Raw genomic sequence first — 15931 nt, 5'->3', positions numbered from 1 at the left:
GGTCCCTCCTAATAACCAGAGAATGTCTAATAATAAGACGGTCTCTGTAATAACTAATGGGATTTCACCTGTTGAAGACTTCTGATTAAGTCCTTTAGGGGCGTTTTCTACCGACAGCGAACCCGTTCTTGAACCGGTTCCTTTCAGAATTCTTTGAACCTTGGTAGTGAACCACCTTTCGGCTCCGATCCCGTTCGCGAACCAACATTTGAACCGGTCGGAGCATTTGGACCAAACAAAACACGGTTCGGAACGTGGCACGTTGGTTCAGAGCTTAAACCAGATAATAGTTGTTTTTTTCCTGCGAACCGGGCGTGTTACTCAGAGGGGAGAAGGCTAAAAGCATGAGTTTTCCATCCATATCAACTGTTGTATGAGTAAACAAAACTAGTCAACTATTAGGCCTACACTGCAGATGTTGACTATCATTTTAAACAGCTAATTTATGCCATTTTTACGGGGCAACTGTTCATATCATTCTTCTGTTCATGCATCTCATTAACGTTTGTTTTGCATAAAAAACCCATTGTTAATGACGCATCCATCATGGTTTAGTTCTGGTGGAAAATTGGGCCTGGTTTATTAGACATTCTCTGGCCTGGTTCAGATAGGGTTCAAATAATTCTTAACGTGACCGGTTCAAATAGGGGTTCGCTGTCGGCGGAAAACGCCTAGGCTTAGATATGAAAAATCTGGAACTAAGGTCATGGGCCTAAATAGTTTTTTTTAACTAGGTTATGTAAGCTAGCCTACGCTAGCCTAGAAATCTAGAGGCGCCCCTAGCGGCAGCCAGGGCTAGTCTAGCAACTCTCCGTTGGCTTGTGAGCTCCAGAAATCGAAACTCAATCAGGCCAATGAAATCGTGTATAGAGTCGATAGGTGGGCTTAACATAATGATTGATGACAGAGTTGCAACGGTTTGGCTTGAATTCCCTGCTACTTGAAAACAAATAAGATGGATGTTGCTGTTGGCGAACAGTGACACGAGTTAAGCTTTTATTAAGTTGGCAAACGTTTGAACTAGCCAACTCCGCTGGTGGGAAACGCATGGGACTCATAGCGCTGCCGCCGTCCTATTGCGTGCAGAGGGAATTTGAAAGACAACGGATTATCCCGCCCCTCAGACTGAGCACTGCAAACGGTGAGTGCCCAGACCCTACATTTTAATGTGGGTCTGGCTTGTCAGGCTAAGCCTACGCATCATGTCTCATTAAATCCCTCGCTCCGCAACTGCTTCCTCACTTTCATCTAACAAAATTCATCTCTCAAGAAAAGTAACAAGGGAGAAGTTGAAAACTTTATTAACAAACAAGATTGTATGTCACATATTTAGCAGTGCATGTTTCTATACAAAATATTCATGAGAAAGCATTGGTTGCAAGTTACCTCTGTGTCAGACTACAAACACTAAATTAGGCCAAAAGCCAGTGGTGAAAATCCAGCCAAACAGGATTGTGCTACACAATAAGATAACGCAGCGCTGAATCCACTCCATTATGGGTTCATTCTTTGGTAGTTGATGGATGCGCTACTTTTAAAATGCAACCAACTGCTCACGGGACAAAGGTCCTGCTCATTGGTCTTCAGATGATAGCTTCATCTTACATTATAATATTGCCATGGTGTTTATCAGCTAAGACTTTTGGTTCCATTAGAAGTAGCCTACATTATGGAAATCAGTGAAACTCACCAATACATTTCCAGCACTTTTTAAATATTCAAACCTAAAAATATAGTAGAAAAAGATGGAAGATCTGAACCGTAAGAATAAACCTTAGGTGGTCTATAGAAAACAAGGCACGTAGTGAGAGGATGTTTTGGTCATGCTATCAAGATTCAGGGCACTAAGGCACAAAAGTAATCCAGGATGTGGGACATAAAACACGGAAAAAATAATGAATACAAACTTTCCGTTGTTCTGAAATCTACATTACTGAACCAACAAGATCACAGTTTGTAAGCCTTTTTGCCATTTGTATACAATTTCCAAAAAAGACCACCCACACACACACACACACACACACACACACGAAAGGAAAACAAATAGTACAAATACAAATATTCAAGCAATATGTATATAAAAAAACCTAGACAGATACAAAAACATGCAAAGTCATTGTACGTATGGATATGGCCAATGGTCTTCCGTGTAAACTAAACAGCAGGGGCTTGTAGTCAAGTCTGGGCCTGAAGTTTTTCTTTGGTCAGCTCAGATCAAATCCGATCGGCTTATCTCAGTTTTCTCCTCCTCAGGTAACCTCCACGCTGAGCCTTGTTCATCCGCGCACCGAGGTAGAGAACCAGTTGGATGGGTGCGAAGACAGCAGACCACCAGCCCTGCAATTTCAAAACAGCATGAATTAAAAAGGAGACATGCTTTACAGACTGCACTGTGCAGTCCTTCAAGTCTGGTTGGTGTTTATTACAGTAGGTGGATTCTTTTCATTGGCTCTCTAAGCATCATGTAGATAGGAAATAAAGGTCCCAACTAAACAGAAATTATGTAGATAGATAGATAGAGACACACTTTATTGATCCCTAAGGGGAAATTCAAGACCTACCATAAACGCGTGGGGGAAATAACCATTGGTTTGATCTTCCAGTCCGACGGTTTGCACCTCAGCAGCGACATAACGATCAGGAGTGGGCTTGTCCAGGGTGGGCTTCCTGATCTTGGTCATCTTGGTGGCCACAAAGAAGGGGAGAACACTCTGTGGGGACAAGCAGACAGAAATTTATTTATAATAATAATAATAATAATAATAAAAAATTATTAATGACTAGGCTGGCTAGGCTAAGTCTGTAAGAATGTGATTCATGTTAATAAATACTATGGAAATAGTCATTTGACGAATTTACCTGGATAATGATGCCCTTGCACTTGTACTCAGTATGGAGTCCACGAGAGAAAAAGTCCACAAAGGCCTAAAGAAGAATCGTAAACGTGTCTGTTAAACTACCATCAGATAAAACGTGTCTGTTAAACTACCATCAGATAAGACACAAACAAATAAGCAGGCCCACAAGTACGACTGAAGACAGCAGAGGTTGGGCACTTGCCTTGGAGGCGGAGTACACAGTCAGCAGTGGAACAGGATACATGCCACTGGCTGAGGAGATGTTCAGAATCACACCTTTGGACCTAGAACAGACAGCAAATCCTTTAGAACCTTTCAGAATCACACCTTTGGACAGACCTTTAGAACCTGTGTTCTTTGTTATGGTTTGAATGTGGCCTTAACTATTCAGGACCCACAAAATGCAGCCCTGGCAGCAATGAAGTGCTTTTGTGCATATACACACAGACACCATAGACCAATCATGGTTGCTTGGTGTGTTGCCATGGCACCAGCTTTGTCATGCAGTGGCCCTGCAGCTGTGCTGATGTGCTTGTGTGAGGGGCTGGGGAGGCAAGGACTGCTCCCATTACCACCACATTTGTTAGCCTCTCCTATTGGTTTGATGTGGGACTCACTCCCCAGCCAATGAAAAGACTACATTTTGTACATCCCCCACACACATATTCTAAGTAGATGCTTTTCAATTCACACAATGAGGTGGTGGTGGTGGGGAACACCCTCACATGCGCACCAACACACGTGCCAACGCCACTTCTATATGGCTTCAAGGAAGGCCAGTTCCTACACCACTCTGCAGCACACTCAGAAGGCCAGTTCCTACTGTACAGCACTCTGCAGCTGCCAGCTCAAGTGTTTCAGTCACAACTAGTCAAGACAACTGGTACAAGTACTTAGTCTGGAGCATTGCATGCATAATCCAAAACTAATCTGAGAAGTGGCCTAAATGACCCATTATGGAGGAGAACTTCATGGCTTCAACACTGTTCAATGCCCTCTAGGTACTGTAGCACAACGAAGTTAAATCCAAGCTTGCACCTGCATAATACTATATACATACTATACAAGCGATGACTGTCTGCTTACCTCTGAACCATTCTGGGCAGCACCAAACGAGTCATCTATATGGGAAACACAACATAAGACAAAATCAGCACAGGAGCATGTCACATGAAGCGTTGTGCTACATACTACAGTCCTGCTGGACTTCACTGACTGAATTTGTTCATTGACAGAATTCAACTGTTTGGCGTCATGCTTGTATGGGTGGTGGTGGTGGTGGTGATGGGGCACTTGGTAGAAGTACGAGCGAGCGATTGAAAAGAGGGTGTGTGTGAGAGAGAGAGGGAGGGAGAGAGAGGAGATTGAAAAGAGGGTGTGGGAGAGAAGGTAGTGCGTAGGTGGTGAGAGCAGACAGCGTATGGTGTAGTTTAGTGTTGCTCTGGGAACAACATGAAAACTGCAGGTACATCACCAACAGAGAAAGGATGGTGTATGAATGTGTTGGTCTGTTTTCTGGACTAACTATAATACATATACAACCTGTCGCTTACTTAGAAAACAGAGCTACATATAAATATAAAAGGCAGCCTTAAAACAAATTGCACACTTAACAGAGAAGTGCATTTCGTTTGACTAATTAATATAATAGCAGTTGATTTCCAGTTTTCATGGATCCGTTCAGGTCTCAGGGAGATAAACTCAGAAGATTGCAAATATGATGGTTCTTACATGACACACGGAGGTGATGTTGACATTGATCATTGTAGTGATGAACTAAAACAAATGAAACAAAGAGAAGGGTTAATTACAAAGAGGTCAGTCAGTCACAGTGAATTCCGCCAACTGCCTCTTGCTTAATTGTAATACTAAACAGGCCCTGATGCAGTGTAACTCACGTTTTCCAAGTCAGGTATATTCAGGTAAAACTCTGGGTAGGAGTAAGAGATTCCAACATTGTTCACTGCGAAGAAACACAAATAGAAAAACAAAGTGTTACTATCACAGTGCTTTACAGCTCTCAGTGACTGTTCCCCTCATCACCAGAAGGGGGCAGTAGAAAAAGAATGAGGGCTTCCCTGAGACAAGCATTAAATCAAAGTTTATTTTATCTACAAATATAGCCATTAAAAAAACTACGGCAAAATAGATTTCAAAAACTACAGAAATAATTAACATTAAATGAGCACAATGCTTCACTGACTTCATTACCACACACATAATTCATCAAATGTTACGTGGAAGAAAAAAAAAAAAAGCCATCCAACTTGTTTCACTCGAAAGCTAACCAAATACCAAGGGAACACAAAACAGGTGTGTTTGGGGCAGCCGGGGGTTGGGGGGTTGTGCAGTGAACATTACGTTTGCGGATAACGCATATTTTGAGAAATACCGATAAGGAGCATATTTTCACACCGATAAGGAGCCTACACACAAAGCGCCAAGCATGTGTGAGTTAAGACAAGAGACACAGTGGAGCTCACATGAGGAGGAGGAACACACGCTGGCAGCACTGTACAAGAATGAGGTCATCAACTCACCCAGAACTCCAATTTCCAGCCCTTCCAGTCCGGCTTCAATCTTTGGGTAGATGTCCGCCCCTCCAAAGTCCACAGCTATGGTCTTGGTCTCCACCTTGTACATGCTCTCTGTTGGATTAAAGACACATCTCAATGTGGCAGAATGGCTTAAATCATAGTCTACAACCATTCACTAATTGATTTGAGATGTAAGATGTATATAGAACCAACATACAAGTGTGTCTGTGTGAGAGTTACAGCAAGCGAGAGAGAGAGAGAAAGAACAATGAACACATTGTCAACTTCAAACCTGCGACATGATCTCTTTAGGAGTTTCATGACTTTGGCATGTATGATTTGGCATGAGAGTACATCCCTTCACGCCCTGAGAATATGACCTCAGTAGCTGCCAACAAATTTGAGTACCTCTACACACACAGGCTGGTAACAACGGAGCTAGCAAACAAGATCAATTTCTCCCAGCAGGGGGAGCTGTATACCACAGAATGCAGCTTCCGACACACCTCCCCTCCCGCCTTTTGCCGCGCCTGCTGCAATTACAATTTATTGTCCAAAGACTCGTTTGCCGGCAGCGCTCTGGGGTGAATTATGGGAGGAAAATTCCTCCAATGTGCTACGAGCAAAGACTGCTTGTGCCAGTGCAGAAGTGATCGCTCACTAAAGGGGACATTACAGCAAGCTCCATACCCACCCCATGAAGGACAGGCTTGGTGATAAAGAAAGGAGGAGAGGTCAACTCGAAAATTCAGCCACAAAGTCTACTGGTCAAATGAAAGGAGAGGGGGGTTCTTTGAGCGGCGGCATGGTCACCTCACCCTCGCCCCCACCCGTCCTTCCTCGTCTGTCCCCGAGTGGTCAGGCTGAGCGCATGATGGGAGTGCCAGGGTTGGCACAGAGAACTCTGGCTCGTGAGGACCCATACCACCCCAACCCCCCCCCGCCGGGCTTCCAGCACGACTGTGGCAGAGCAGCACTCTGGGTAATTGCAGAGCCCCAGTCCAGCCATGCAATGCAGTCACAGCCATTGTGTGGTTACATTGCTGAAGGATTGTGTGTGTGTCGCAAACACAGGAGCTAGTCAAAAGCAACAGGATTGACTCTAAAGGCCCCACTCCCTAGTGGAGGATGAAGCGGAGCAGGAAGAGCCTGCTGAGGGTCATGTAGGGGGGAGAGAGAGAAAGAGAAACCTAGGCTGAATGTTGGCCTGGTTATGTGATGGGCATACGCAGTCCCCCCCCCATATGCGCTCAGGGCCCACATCTCTCCATGACGACAGACGTCATTTGAAAGAGTTCCAGGCTCTTACCACGGGAGGGTGAGGGGGTGAAGGAACAAACAAACATTTGATAAAAACAAAAAACAAAAATCATTCTTCAGGTGTAATTTAGAGGCACACACACACACAGCGAATACATGGAGAAGTAAATCAGCCATCCAACAATGCCAGTACGTCTCAGTGCATGTTCACCAACACGACATGCCATTGCCAACAGGATGTTCAATATCAATGCCCAGTCCTCAGCGTCCCGTCAAAGAGGAAACCAGGGACTGCAAAACCACAGCAGAGGACAGCCTTCATGGTGACCGTCTTCCACCTTCAGAATAGAACATACGCACCGAGGTCAAGGACTTACTGAGTGATTGGGAGACGTCATCTAGTCTCTCCTGGGAACGACTTATGAGCATCAAGGCAAAACCTCTGCGAGCAAGCTGTAAAAAAAAAAAAAAAAAAAAAACAGAAAGACAGCGTTTTAACAACGCTTTAACAGTGTTTTAACCTAAAGGCTTTGTCTGTCTTGACTTGAACTCGAGCCCTTACGGTCCCTTGTTAAATTACAATGGGAGATGGAGCATGTGGGAGATGGAGCATGTGGGAGATGGAGCATGTGGGAGATGGAAGATTGTTAAATGACAATGGTAGATTGAGAGCAACACGTGAACGTTACTGGTCTTTTGTGAGGGAGAGAGTGAACAGAGTGCACAATGTGTTAATACATGTGTGGTGTATTTAAGTGTGTGTTTGCATAGGGGGTGTGTGCTTGTGTGAGTGTGTGTGTATGCATGCATGTGCATGTGTATGTGCGTCACTCAGTGTATTAGAGGCAGCCGTGCGAGGGCTCCTCTTTCACACTAATACTCTAAAGACTCCCTGGCCTGGTCTCGTCCTCACACACACTAGTACTCTAAAGGCTCCCTTTAGAGTGGCCTGGTCTCGTTCGTACGCACACACACACACACACACACTAATACTCTAAAGACTCCCTGGCCTGGTCTCTCGTCCTCACACACACACGGCTCCCTGCCCTGGTCTCTCGTCCTCACTCACACAGATGAGTCACTGCGCTTCTGAGGGAAGAAAAGAAGCCTGGGCCGCGGGACTCACCTCCTCAGCGTAGGATTTCCCAATGCCGTCCGTGGCGCCAGTCACAACTGGAAAAAAGGCAGAAGCAGTGGAGGTCAGTCAAAGTTCCGCATCCTCATCTTACGACAAACGCATTCATTTTTTAGATTTATCTAGCATTTACAGAATGTTGGAGTCAACCCCAACACAAAGCATTCAAATTCTGCACAATTAAGTGCAGAGAAGAATCTGTGTAGAAAGACAGACCAAAGAGATTCAAAAAGTCAGGTAAGATCCAAGCCCCATATCGGAAAGAATCGCAAACCACTTGCACAAAAAGCTCACTGAGGTAACTATTCATACTGATCAAGTGTTATAATGTATAGAGCAAGTTCCTCTGGCTCCAGGATAGCACATTGTGAAGACGGGTAGATTTAAGCATCTGATGCTAATGCATATTTGGTACACTTGTTAAATATAAGCAACGGTCAAAACAGACCGTTACAGTACATCACTGGGCAAACAGTAAACCTCCATCCCATGCATTACCCCTACTGCCCCATGCATTACCCCCCACACACACACACTGCCCCATGTATTACTACCCACACACTGCCCCATGTATTACTACCCACACACTGCCCCATGCATTACCCCTACTGCCCCATGCATTACCCTACTGCCCCACATTGCCCCACTGCCCCATGCATTACCCCACCCACTGAATTACCCCTACTGCCCCATGCATTACTGCCCACCCCTGGGCTCAGTTCAACTGTGTGCTATGCCAAGTGTGGTAGTTTGTTTTAAACACTGCTGGTAACGTGGCCAAAGACAAATGCATTACGTTAGTTCTCAGCACAAACTAGTCATTCATGTCAGCAAAGCCACTTTTACAGAAGTGCTGAGGAGGGGGTGGTGAGGGGGGGGTGCTGAGGGGGGTGCTAAGGGCTTCTATAAATAGAAGAGGAGAGAGAGCTGAGAGAGATGCAAGGCTGTGATTAGGGGTGGGGACAGAAGAGACATGCTCACTATTCTACCCTGAGGATGGGGACAGAACAGAGACATGCTCACTATTCTACCCTTTCTGAGCAGAAGACTGGCTTTGGTAGAGAATGATAATTGATTCTGGTCTTTCACAGCAGAAAGAGAGAGATTAGTCCCTTAACCATCCAGAAGCACTTTTGCTGCTGAGGAGGGTCAATGGATGGAATCCCCAACATGGACTCTCCAGCCACCCAATGAAGACAAAAATAAATACTACACAGATGTGTTGGGCAGAGATGGACACCCTCCAGGTCCTCTAACTCATGTCCGATAGCATTCAGTCCACCAAGTCCACCAGTGATCAGTAAGAGTCCGAGACTGTCGGACTCAAACACAACCTCTCTACATTTTTTTTCTAATAAAGGAAAAACTAATTTGATGGATGGGTGCCTGCCCTCTCCTACACCCCAGGACACTCGGTCCAGGAAACACTGTTGCCTCGAGAGCGCGCTGAACTAGGACTCGAGCAGCAGACGTGACATCCAATTACAACACACATTCCAAAATAATATGAGCGCATACCACAGCATGCGATGTCTTGACAGCCACTGACAACTAGTGACAGGAAGATGTATATGGCATTTGAAGAGGGCCAAAGCCACATCTGTTCTCTAGCACATACACCTGAGAATGTCTGTGTTGGGTGGGGCGCCTTATGCCACTCTGCCTTAGCTAGTCATGCATGCAAGCACGTAGCTGACACCTGGACAGGTTCTTTTGGCTGTGAGCTCTTTGTGTGACAGCAGGTTCACAAGGTCAGAGTTCGAGCAGATTTAATCTAAGCAGGTGAAAAAGACGACATGAACGAGAAGATCTTCATGCAGGCCCCAGCTTCTAGAACTTTTGAAAAGGCCCCCCATGAAGGTAACAACTTACCAGGCTGCGTTGATGAACAGCCAGACTCAATACATCAGCACTGTGCTGTACTATAGCTGAGAAAATAATATGTTCTCATTTCTAATTCCAAAAATACTGGTTGCTATAGGTAATAAATCTGATGAAAGCAAGGCATCCCACACCAATCACAAACACGCTCCCAGCAGGGGTCAATTCCCACTCACGTGAGTGGAGCATTACGTCAGCCACCAGTTACGCAAGCACATACACACGTCAATCACACCAAAGTGACGGACGCTCCACAGAAGTGTCTGAGCACACATGGTGTGTGTGTGTGTATGGGGAGGGGGGGACGGGGGGTATGGGTGGTGGTTAAGAAATCAGCAATAATGCCAGGCGTTTTAAATCATCTTCCAGTAATCACATAGTGCATGGGAGAGAGAAGACAAAAGAAATGGAATTGTGGGAAACTGCAAGGCAAGAACGCCCTGTTCAGAAACACCAACACCCCCCACCACTGCAGATGCAAGCGGCCCAAAAAAAATCCCCAGGCTAAAAAAAGCTGCAGTTGGGCTAAAAATAGCAGCCTCGTCTGGGGCCACCTCAGCACCTGAATACTAACAAGACGCTCACTCACCCTCCTCCTCACTCTGCAACCCTCACAAGCCCAGAGCCCCAGCCAGCATTGCCTGTCCCCCCTCACAAGCCCAGCGCCCCAGCCAGCATTGCCTGCCCCCCCCCCGCATGTGTCTGTGGGGGTTACGCGGTCATGAACTCTCCCACTTTACTGGCTGCATTAGGATTCCATTCAGTGAATACCCATTCACTATTGAAAACTCAAAAATAGCTGTCCAGCATTGCCCTTCTTTGCAGGCTGTGGACTACAACTTAAAAAAAAAAAAAAAAGTGAATCTTTCCAATAGGGTGCCAACGTACCCCCCCTCTTATCCAATCAGAGTTGGATGTGGCGACAGCAGCAACTGCAGTCCTTGTGTGCTCCACGAATGCAGCGTTATGTAATCTGTCGCATCCCTTTCTCCCTGCGCTCTCTTCCTCTTGTGAATGAACCCTCCCTCCCCCTGTGCCAGGGCAGAAGCAAACACACACACACACACACACGGCAGCTTTAAATAGTACATGCAGTCACATGGCCAAAATCAAAAGTACAAACCAGATCCGCAAGACCAAAATAGCTTTCTATATCAGGATGAAAACTAGAGGTATAGATATATTTATACACTCTAACACTAACACACACACTAGGGAGGTGTGTGGGGGTATAGATATATTCATACACACAGACAAGCAGAAAAAGGTTTTTTGCACCCGATGACCTAAGATCTAATCTGCCTACGTTCTGAAATATTTTAGGTTAATAGTCAAGTTAACGTCCAGTCGAAAAACTGGATATTCCAACTGTTCAGAGAGAAATCAAGGGCAAAATATGAAGACTGTGGATCCAAAATGCTATATCTCCATTTTTAAAAACACTAAAAAGGTCAGGCTATTTAATTGTGTATTTCAGGTAATATCAATCAAATTGCAGTGGAGTACAGATGAATCAAATAGCAATACCCAATTACGGTTCTACTGAACTTCTACTGAACCAAAATGTAAAACCAATATTTATGAAAATTCATTAAAATTATATTCAGTGACATTAGAAAAACGAGCTGTTGATGGTCATCTATTCAACCAAGTAGTCAAGCCAAGACCTGACAGAGTACTTAAACTAAGAGAAAGACATGAGGAACAAAAAAAAAAAAAAAAAGCTTGCCTCTACCTAAGGCTGTGCATCAATCTAGTGATCCACTGGACATGTACACTCTAGTACATACACTGCCATGTATTTTACAGACAATATAAAACATGACCGTGTCTACAGGGCCATATTAGGCAACACAGTGTGTGAATTACATCTCTAAAAGCAACATTTGAGACACTCTTAGTCTGACTTAAATGTAGTAGCCCTGTATAGGACATCAACTGGTAGCCTACGCACTAGCTCTCTCCAGCAAAGGCAAAATCTTCACAATTCTTAATACATGTCCTAATATTTTTTAAGAATTAGCCCAGATAAGCTACAAATAAATGGCATCCTAAAAGTGCAAGTGAGACTGGAATAGAGTGCATGAGCTCAAAGTGCAAACACAAACACTTCCAAAGGGACTCAGCAGACGGGATATTTCCTTTTTCTAAATAAATAAATAAAATGTGGAGTCGTGACAGAAGAGAAGGAGGAGGAGGGGGTACGGGGAGGGCAGGGAATGAAGGGATGGGGAGAGAGAGAGAGAGCGCAAGAGAGAGAGGAGAGAGCGAGCGAGCGACTCCAAGAAGGAGCATGGGTTATGTCTCCAATTGTACAGATTCTATTTTACCCATCAGCCTCAGCTGCAGCACGTGTCAGAGAGTGTGTTCCATCACATGAATGCCAGCGTTTCCCTCCCACTCAAGCCCCTTAGACACACACACACACACACTAGAACAGAAGAGATAATCACAGCCAGTCACCATTCACAGGCATGCCACATTCACAAGCAAGGAAACTCTGAATAAGGGCTCATCCCTATGTAACAGTGCAATGAATATGCAATACAGCTCATTCTAATATGCATTTCCCCCACAGCAAATGATGTATGTAGAGCTTTTAAAATGAAGTGATTTAATTTTTACAGACAAATGGCTTTACATCAAATCATACCTTCATCTGTAATGCATTAACTTCATTGAATTTTTGCAAATAGCCAACACCATGATTTAACTGAATGAATTCTACAGCACCATAGAAAGACCTAAAGAGCTATTAATGAACTGTTCCTGCAAAGCAAAGCCATTTCCTCAGACTAAATGTGCTCTGTTCTCCTGGGTAACACACTGTCCAACTAAACCCAATGTGACGGGCATCTGCTCAGACAAGCCCTGGCGCTATTACGCAACGAGGATGCTGTTGGTCCGGGAGGAAGACAGGGAGAGGGTGAGAAAGACAACTCAGTTCATAAGCAATGCATCTGCTTCTCAAAGAAGGTTTATACAATCCCACACCCACAGTCCAATCCCACACCCACAGAAAGGTAATTATTTGAATCATATTAGAATTTTGGTTACAAATGTAAGATATGATAATATGACAACTGTCTTGAGGTCCAGCACAAAGTGGTTTATTGGTGAAAGTAATAACGATAAAAAATCATTTTCGGATGTAGGCTATACCCTGCAGCGTCCAAATGCCCACAGCACAGAATAGCCCTTGAAAAATCCTCTTCCAATGTAATACTCGCGTTAGGCACAAGGGGTCTCCATCACACATTCAACGCCACGACCCAGAGTGGTTTTACGTCAGAATAATAATTGAAAAAGCAGCCTCCGATGTCTGTCTCCAAGTAACTTCTGAGGCAGACAGGGGCAGAATGGAGCAGGAAGAAAACCAAATCAAAAATCCATCACCTTCCCGTATAAGGCCCTATTCTGGTGTCGCAAACGACGGAACTTGTTGGTCTGGTTGCTCCTCGTGCATGCATGTTGCAATGGAGTAACACGATCATCGGTCTTCTAACCCACACCCTGCCATCTATGAAATACTAATCACCAATCGAACCCAATTGGAACTACATTACAAGTTAAATGTATCTTAGTGTTGGTCTCTACCGGTGGGCTAGATGGCGACGTGTATGATGAAAAGCATAATAAATCAGCACAGGAGTAAATTCATTGTGCAACTTTTGTAAGATAAAACAAAAGACCAGTTTAAAATATTTGTCTTAACTGTCTAACATTATTGCGCAACTATGCTGAAGTTGTATTTCAAGAATGTCAGGACTAAAAACTAGTTCTCCAAGATGAGGCACTGAGTCAAATAGAACACTTGGGATTACACTCATTGTAAGTGAATGTGGCGGAGACGAGTCAGACAGGTCCTGAGTTCAGTCGGTTTCAAGGAGTGGCGCACGAACTCACCACACCGCACGACAAGTTGTCTAAAAGACACATGTACGAACCGAGCACGAAAGAAGTCGTTTTAAGAAGCCGAGTCTGCCTTAGCCATGTCATGTTTAGGTTTAAGCATCTTCCGCCCATTGCGACAAACAATTCAACCAGTGTTTCATGCGCATGTGCAATGACAAAGCACTGAAATGATTTGGGCTATCGTCATCTGCGTGAAATTTGTCAGTTTTCCTTTGGAGCATTATATCTACCTGGAAATGTAGCCTAGTCACCTACATGCACTCCATCTATGCGACACACCAGTCATCCTTCGCTAACTGCACGTGGTAACGATGAAGACTGCATACCGATGCAGGTGCGTGTATACCGATCACAACTGCGTCATCTTGAATAACAGTCTCACACAATGAACATTCAGTTGTAATAAATCAGTTGCCATTAAGGGTCCCTAATGGTATTTAGAAGGATTGAGAAAAGACAGCAGAATGTGTTCAAACAGAACCGCCGAATTGTCTGGCAGAGCAGGACACCGAGGCTTCTGGTCTCGTTGGTGGAGAGACGCAGTGTCAGACTGAGCAGAGAGAACTGGAGAACTGGGTCAGACTAGGCCGGGGATATGGCTCCGCGTTTTTTTTTTTTTCATGACGTTGGTACAATTATTACCGATAACTCCCAGGACTAGTGGAATAGCTCTCGACAAATAAAACTGAATATTTGAAACACAAATCGTATTTACCCTAGTCGTGAATTTTAATTATATTCATTGCTATATTATACTTAATTGTTCGCATTAAATGCTTAATTGAGAGTGTGGATCTTTAGAAAACAATTAACTTCATATTTCGTCATTTATAGTAGGCTATATGTTTAAGTAGATTAATGTTATACGTATTGGTTACTTAAGTCTTCTGCCAGTGCACATAACTTAATTGGTCATCATGGTGTCTAACTCACTCATTTTTTTTTCTATATTATGTGGTTAGCTCTGGCTGGGTGCTCACCTAGATATTACAGGTCATCAAATTTGCGCATAAATGTGTTCACTTATGGCGCAGTCATTCACTCACTAGCCTCCCTACCCGGAACGCTGCTTCTAGCAGTCTATCATCACTTCTAGCCACAGCCAAAACAGCGCCCAGTTCAATCCATAATAGCCTAAATGCACATAAACATATTCATTTCAATCAATTATACAACTACGCTACTTTACAGTGGTGTCATTCAAAGGAACGATTCAGATGAATTGTTAACTGCGTATGTCACTCCAGAGAGATTTGACAACTTATGTTATCCACATTGCAATTTATAAGTGCTAGTTCAACCAGTCGTCACCTAATGGCGACGGCTCAATGGAACGAATCACCTCGGCTACTGCTGCTACAGCGTTTGAGAATAAAGCTAGTAGGCTGTTTGAAATAACCTGGTGAATCATCATTATCTTGAGAATGAACTTAGAAGTCTGTGGGTCCTTCTACAGTGAAAAGATGTTGACCTTTTGTTGGAGGTGAAAATTCAAAGACCAACTCACCTGCCCATTTTCCCAATTTAGGAGAAAGTAAATCTCCGTTCCCAATAACCCATATCCGAATGCCGGTGATAAGTTTATAGAGCAGCCACAGCAAGAATGAGGTCGTGGTAAATGCACCGACCCAGTAAAACGGCGTTTCGGCAGAATGAAGCAAGTCCAACGCCATGAGAGCGAATGTCTTTGTGCGTGAAGTGACCCAAAATACGGCAATATGCACTAATGTAGAGCAACAAACGTGCGAGCCCTTTATAAGCAGGTTGTAGCTTCACACTCCCACAACTCCCCCAACACACCAGACTATCCAGATTTATGTGCACGCCCCCCACCTACTCTATACACTCCCGGTCAGCCCTCTTCTATTGTTGGTTGGGTGCCGGTTCTGTCTGCCAATAAGTACGTCCCTTTCATTGGTGAATAGCTCTGCCAGTCAGAAAAATTCCATTCTCATTCATTCCATTTTCTGTTCGAAAGAGGTTGGGCCAGTTTCGATAGCGGGTGATAGGGGATTGGCTAATCATTACGGCAGCCTCTCTGCAGGCCTTTCATTGGCTCTTATTCAGAACAGGTTTTTCTGTTTCAGTCAGGATTACGAAACACTCCAAGCCCACGCTTGCCAAAGCGGCGCACACCACTTTATGAATGGAGGGTCGCTCCAATTGGCTAAAACAAAAACTATCATCCCACCTTCATGGGTGCTTCTGGAGAGACGCTATTTGTTTGACGAAATGTCAGTTTGGCTAAGGCAAATTGTTATTCTGCAGAACAAATTAATTAATCAAACGAAAATATGTATAGGCCTATTAAGCTAATTACGCTTAGTGTGATTAGTAGTGTTTAT

The 15931-nt window shown here is 44.3% G+C and overlaps 1 protein-coding gene across 1 annotated transcript; it reads right to left on the bottom strand.

Moving 5' to 3' along the window:
* Positions 1–1285: 1285 nt before the first annotated feature.
* Positions 1286–15377, bottom strand: hsd17b12a (hydroxysteroid (17-beta) dehydrogenase 12a). Its single transcript, XM_048257856.1, has 11 exons — positions 15094–15377; positions 7782–7828; positions 7033–7108; positions 5399–5506; positions 4757–4821; positions 4590–4634; positions 3945–3979; positions 3061–3142; positions 2860–2925; positions 2562–2711; positions 1286–2337 (listed from the first exon to the last, which is right to left on the bottom strand). Exons 1-11 carry the CDS (start codon positions 15257–15259, stop codon positions 2230–2232), a joined length of 948 nt encoding a protein of 315 aa, XP_048113813.1. The 5' UTR covers positions 15260–15377; the 3' UTR covers positions 1286–2229.
* Between the last annotated feature and the right edge of the window lie 554 nt (positions 15378–15931).

The sequence above is a fragment of the Alosa alosa genome, chromosome 11, assembly GCF_017589495.1.
Source record: "Alosa alosa isolate M-15738 ecotype Scorff River chromosome 11, AALO_Geno_1.1, whole genome shotgun sequence".
NCBI lineage: Eukaryota > Metazoa > Chordata > Actinopteri > Clupeiformes > Clupeidae > Alosa > Alosa alosa.
The sequence above is the reverse complement of the archived record's forward strand: the minus strand, read 5'-3'. Positions and strand labels throughout refer to the sequence as shown.

Excerpts from the sequence above, each read along its gene's own strand:
- hsd17b12a (XM_048257856.1), bottom strand. The coding sequence starts at position 15,259 with ATGGCGTTGGACTTGCTTCATTCTGCCGAAACGCCGTTTTACTGGGTC. Across the intron at positions 7,109-7,781 it reads GGAAATCCTACGCTGAGGAG|CTTGCTCGCAGAGGTTTTGC; the intron begins GTGAGTCCCGCG and ends TTTTTTTTACAG. Across the intron at positions 2,926-3,060 it reads CTGTGTACTCCGCCTCCAAG|GCCTTTGTGGACTTTTTCTC; the intron begins GCAAGTGCCCAA and ends ATTCTTCTTTAG.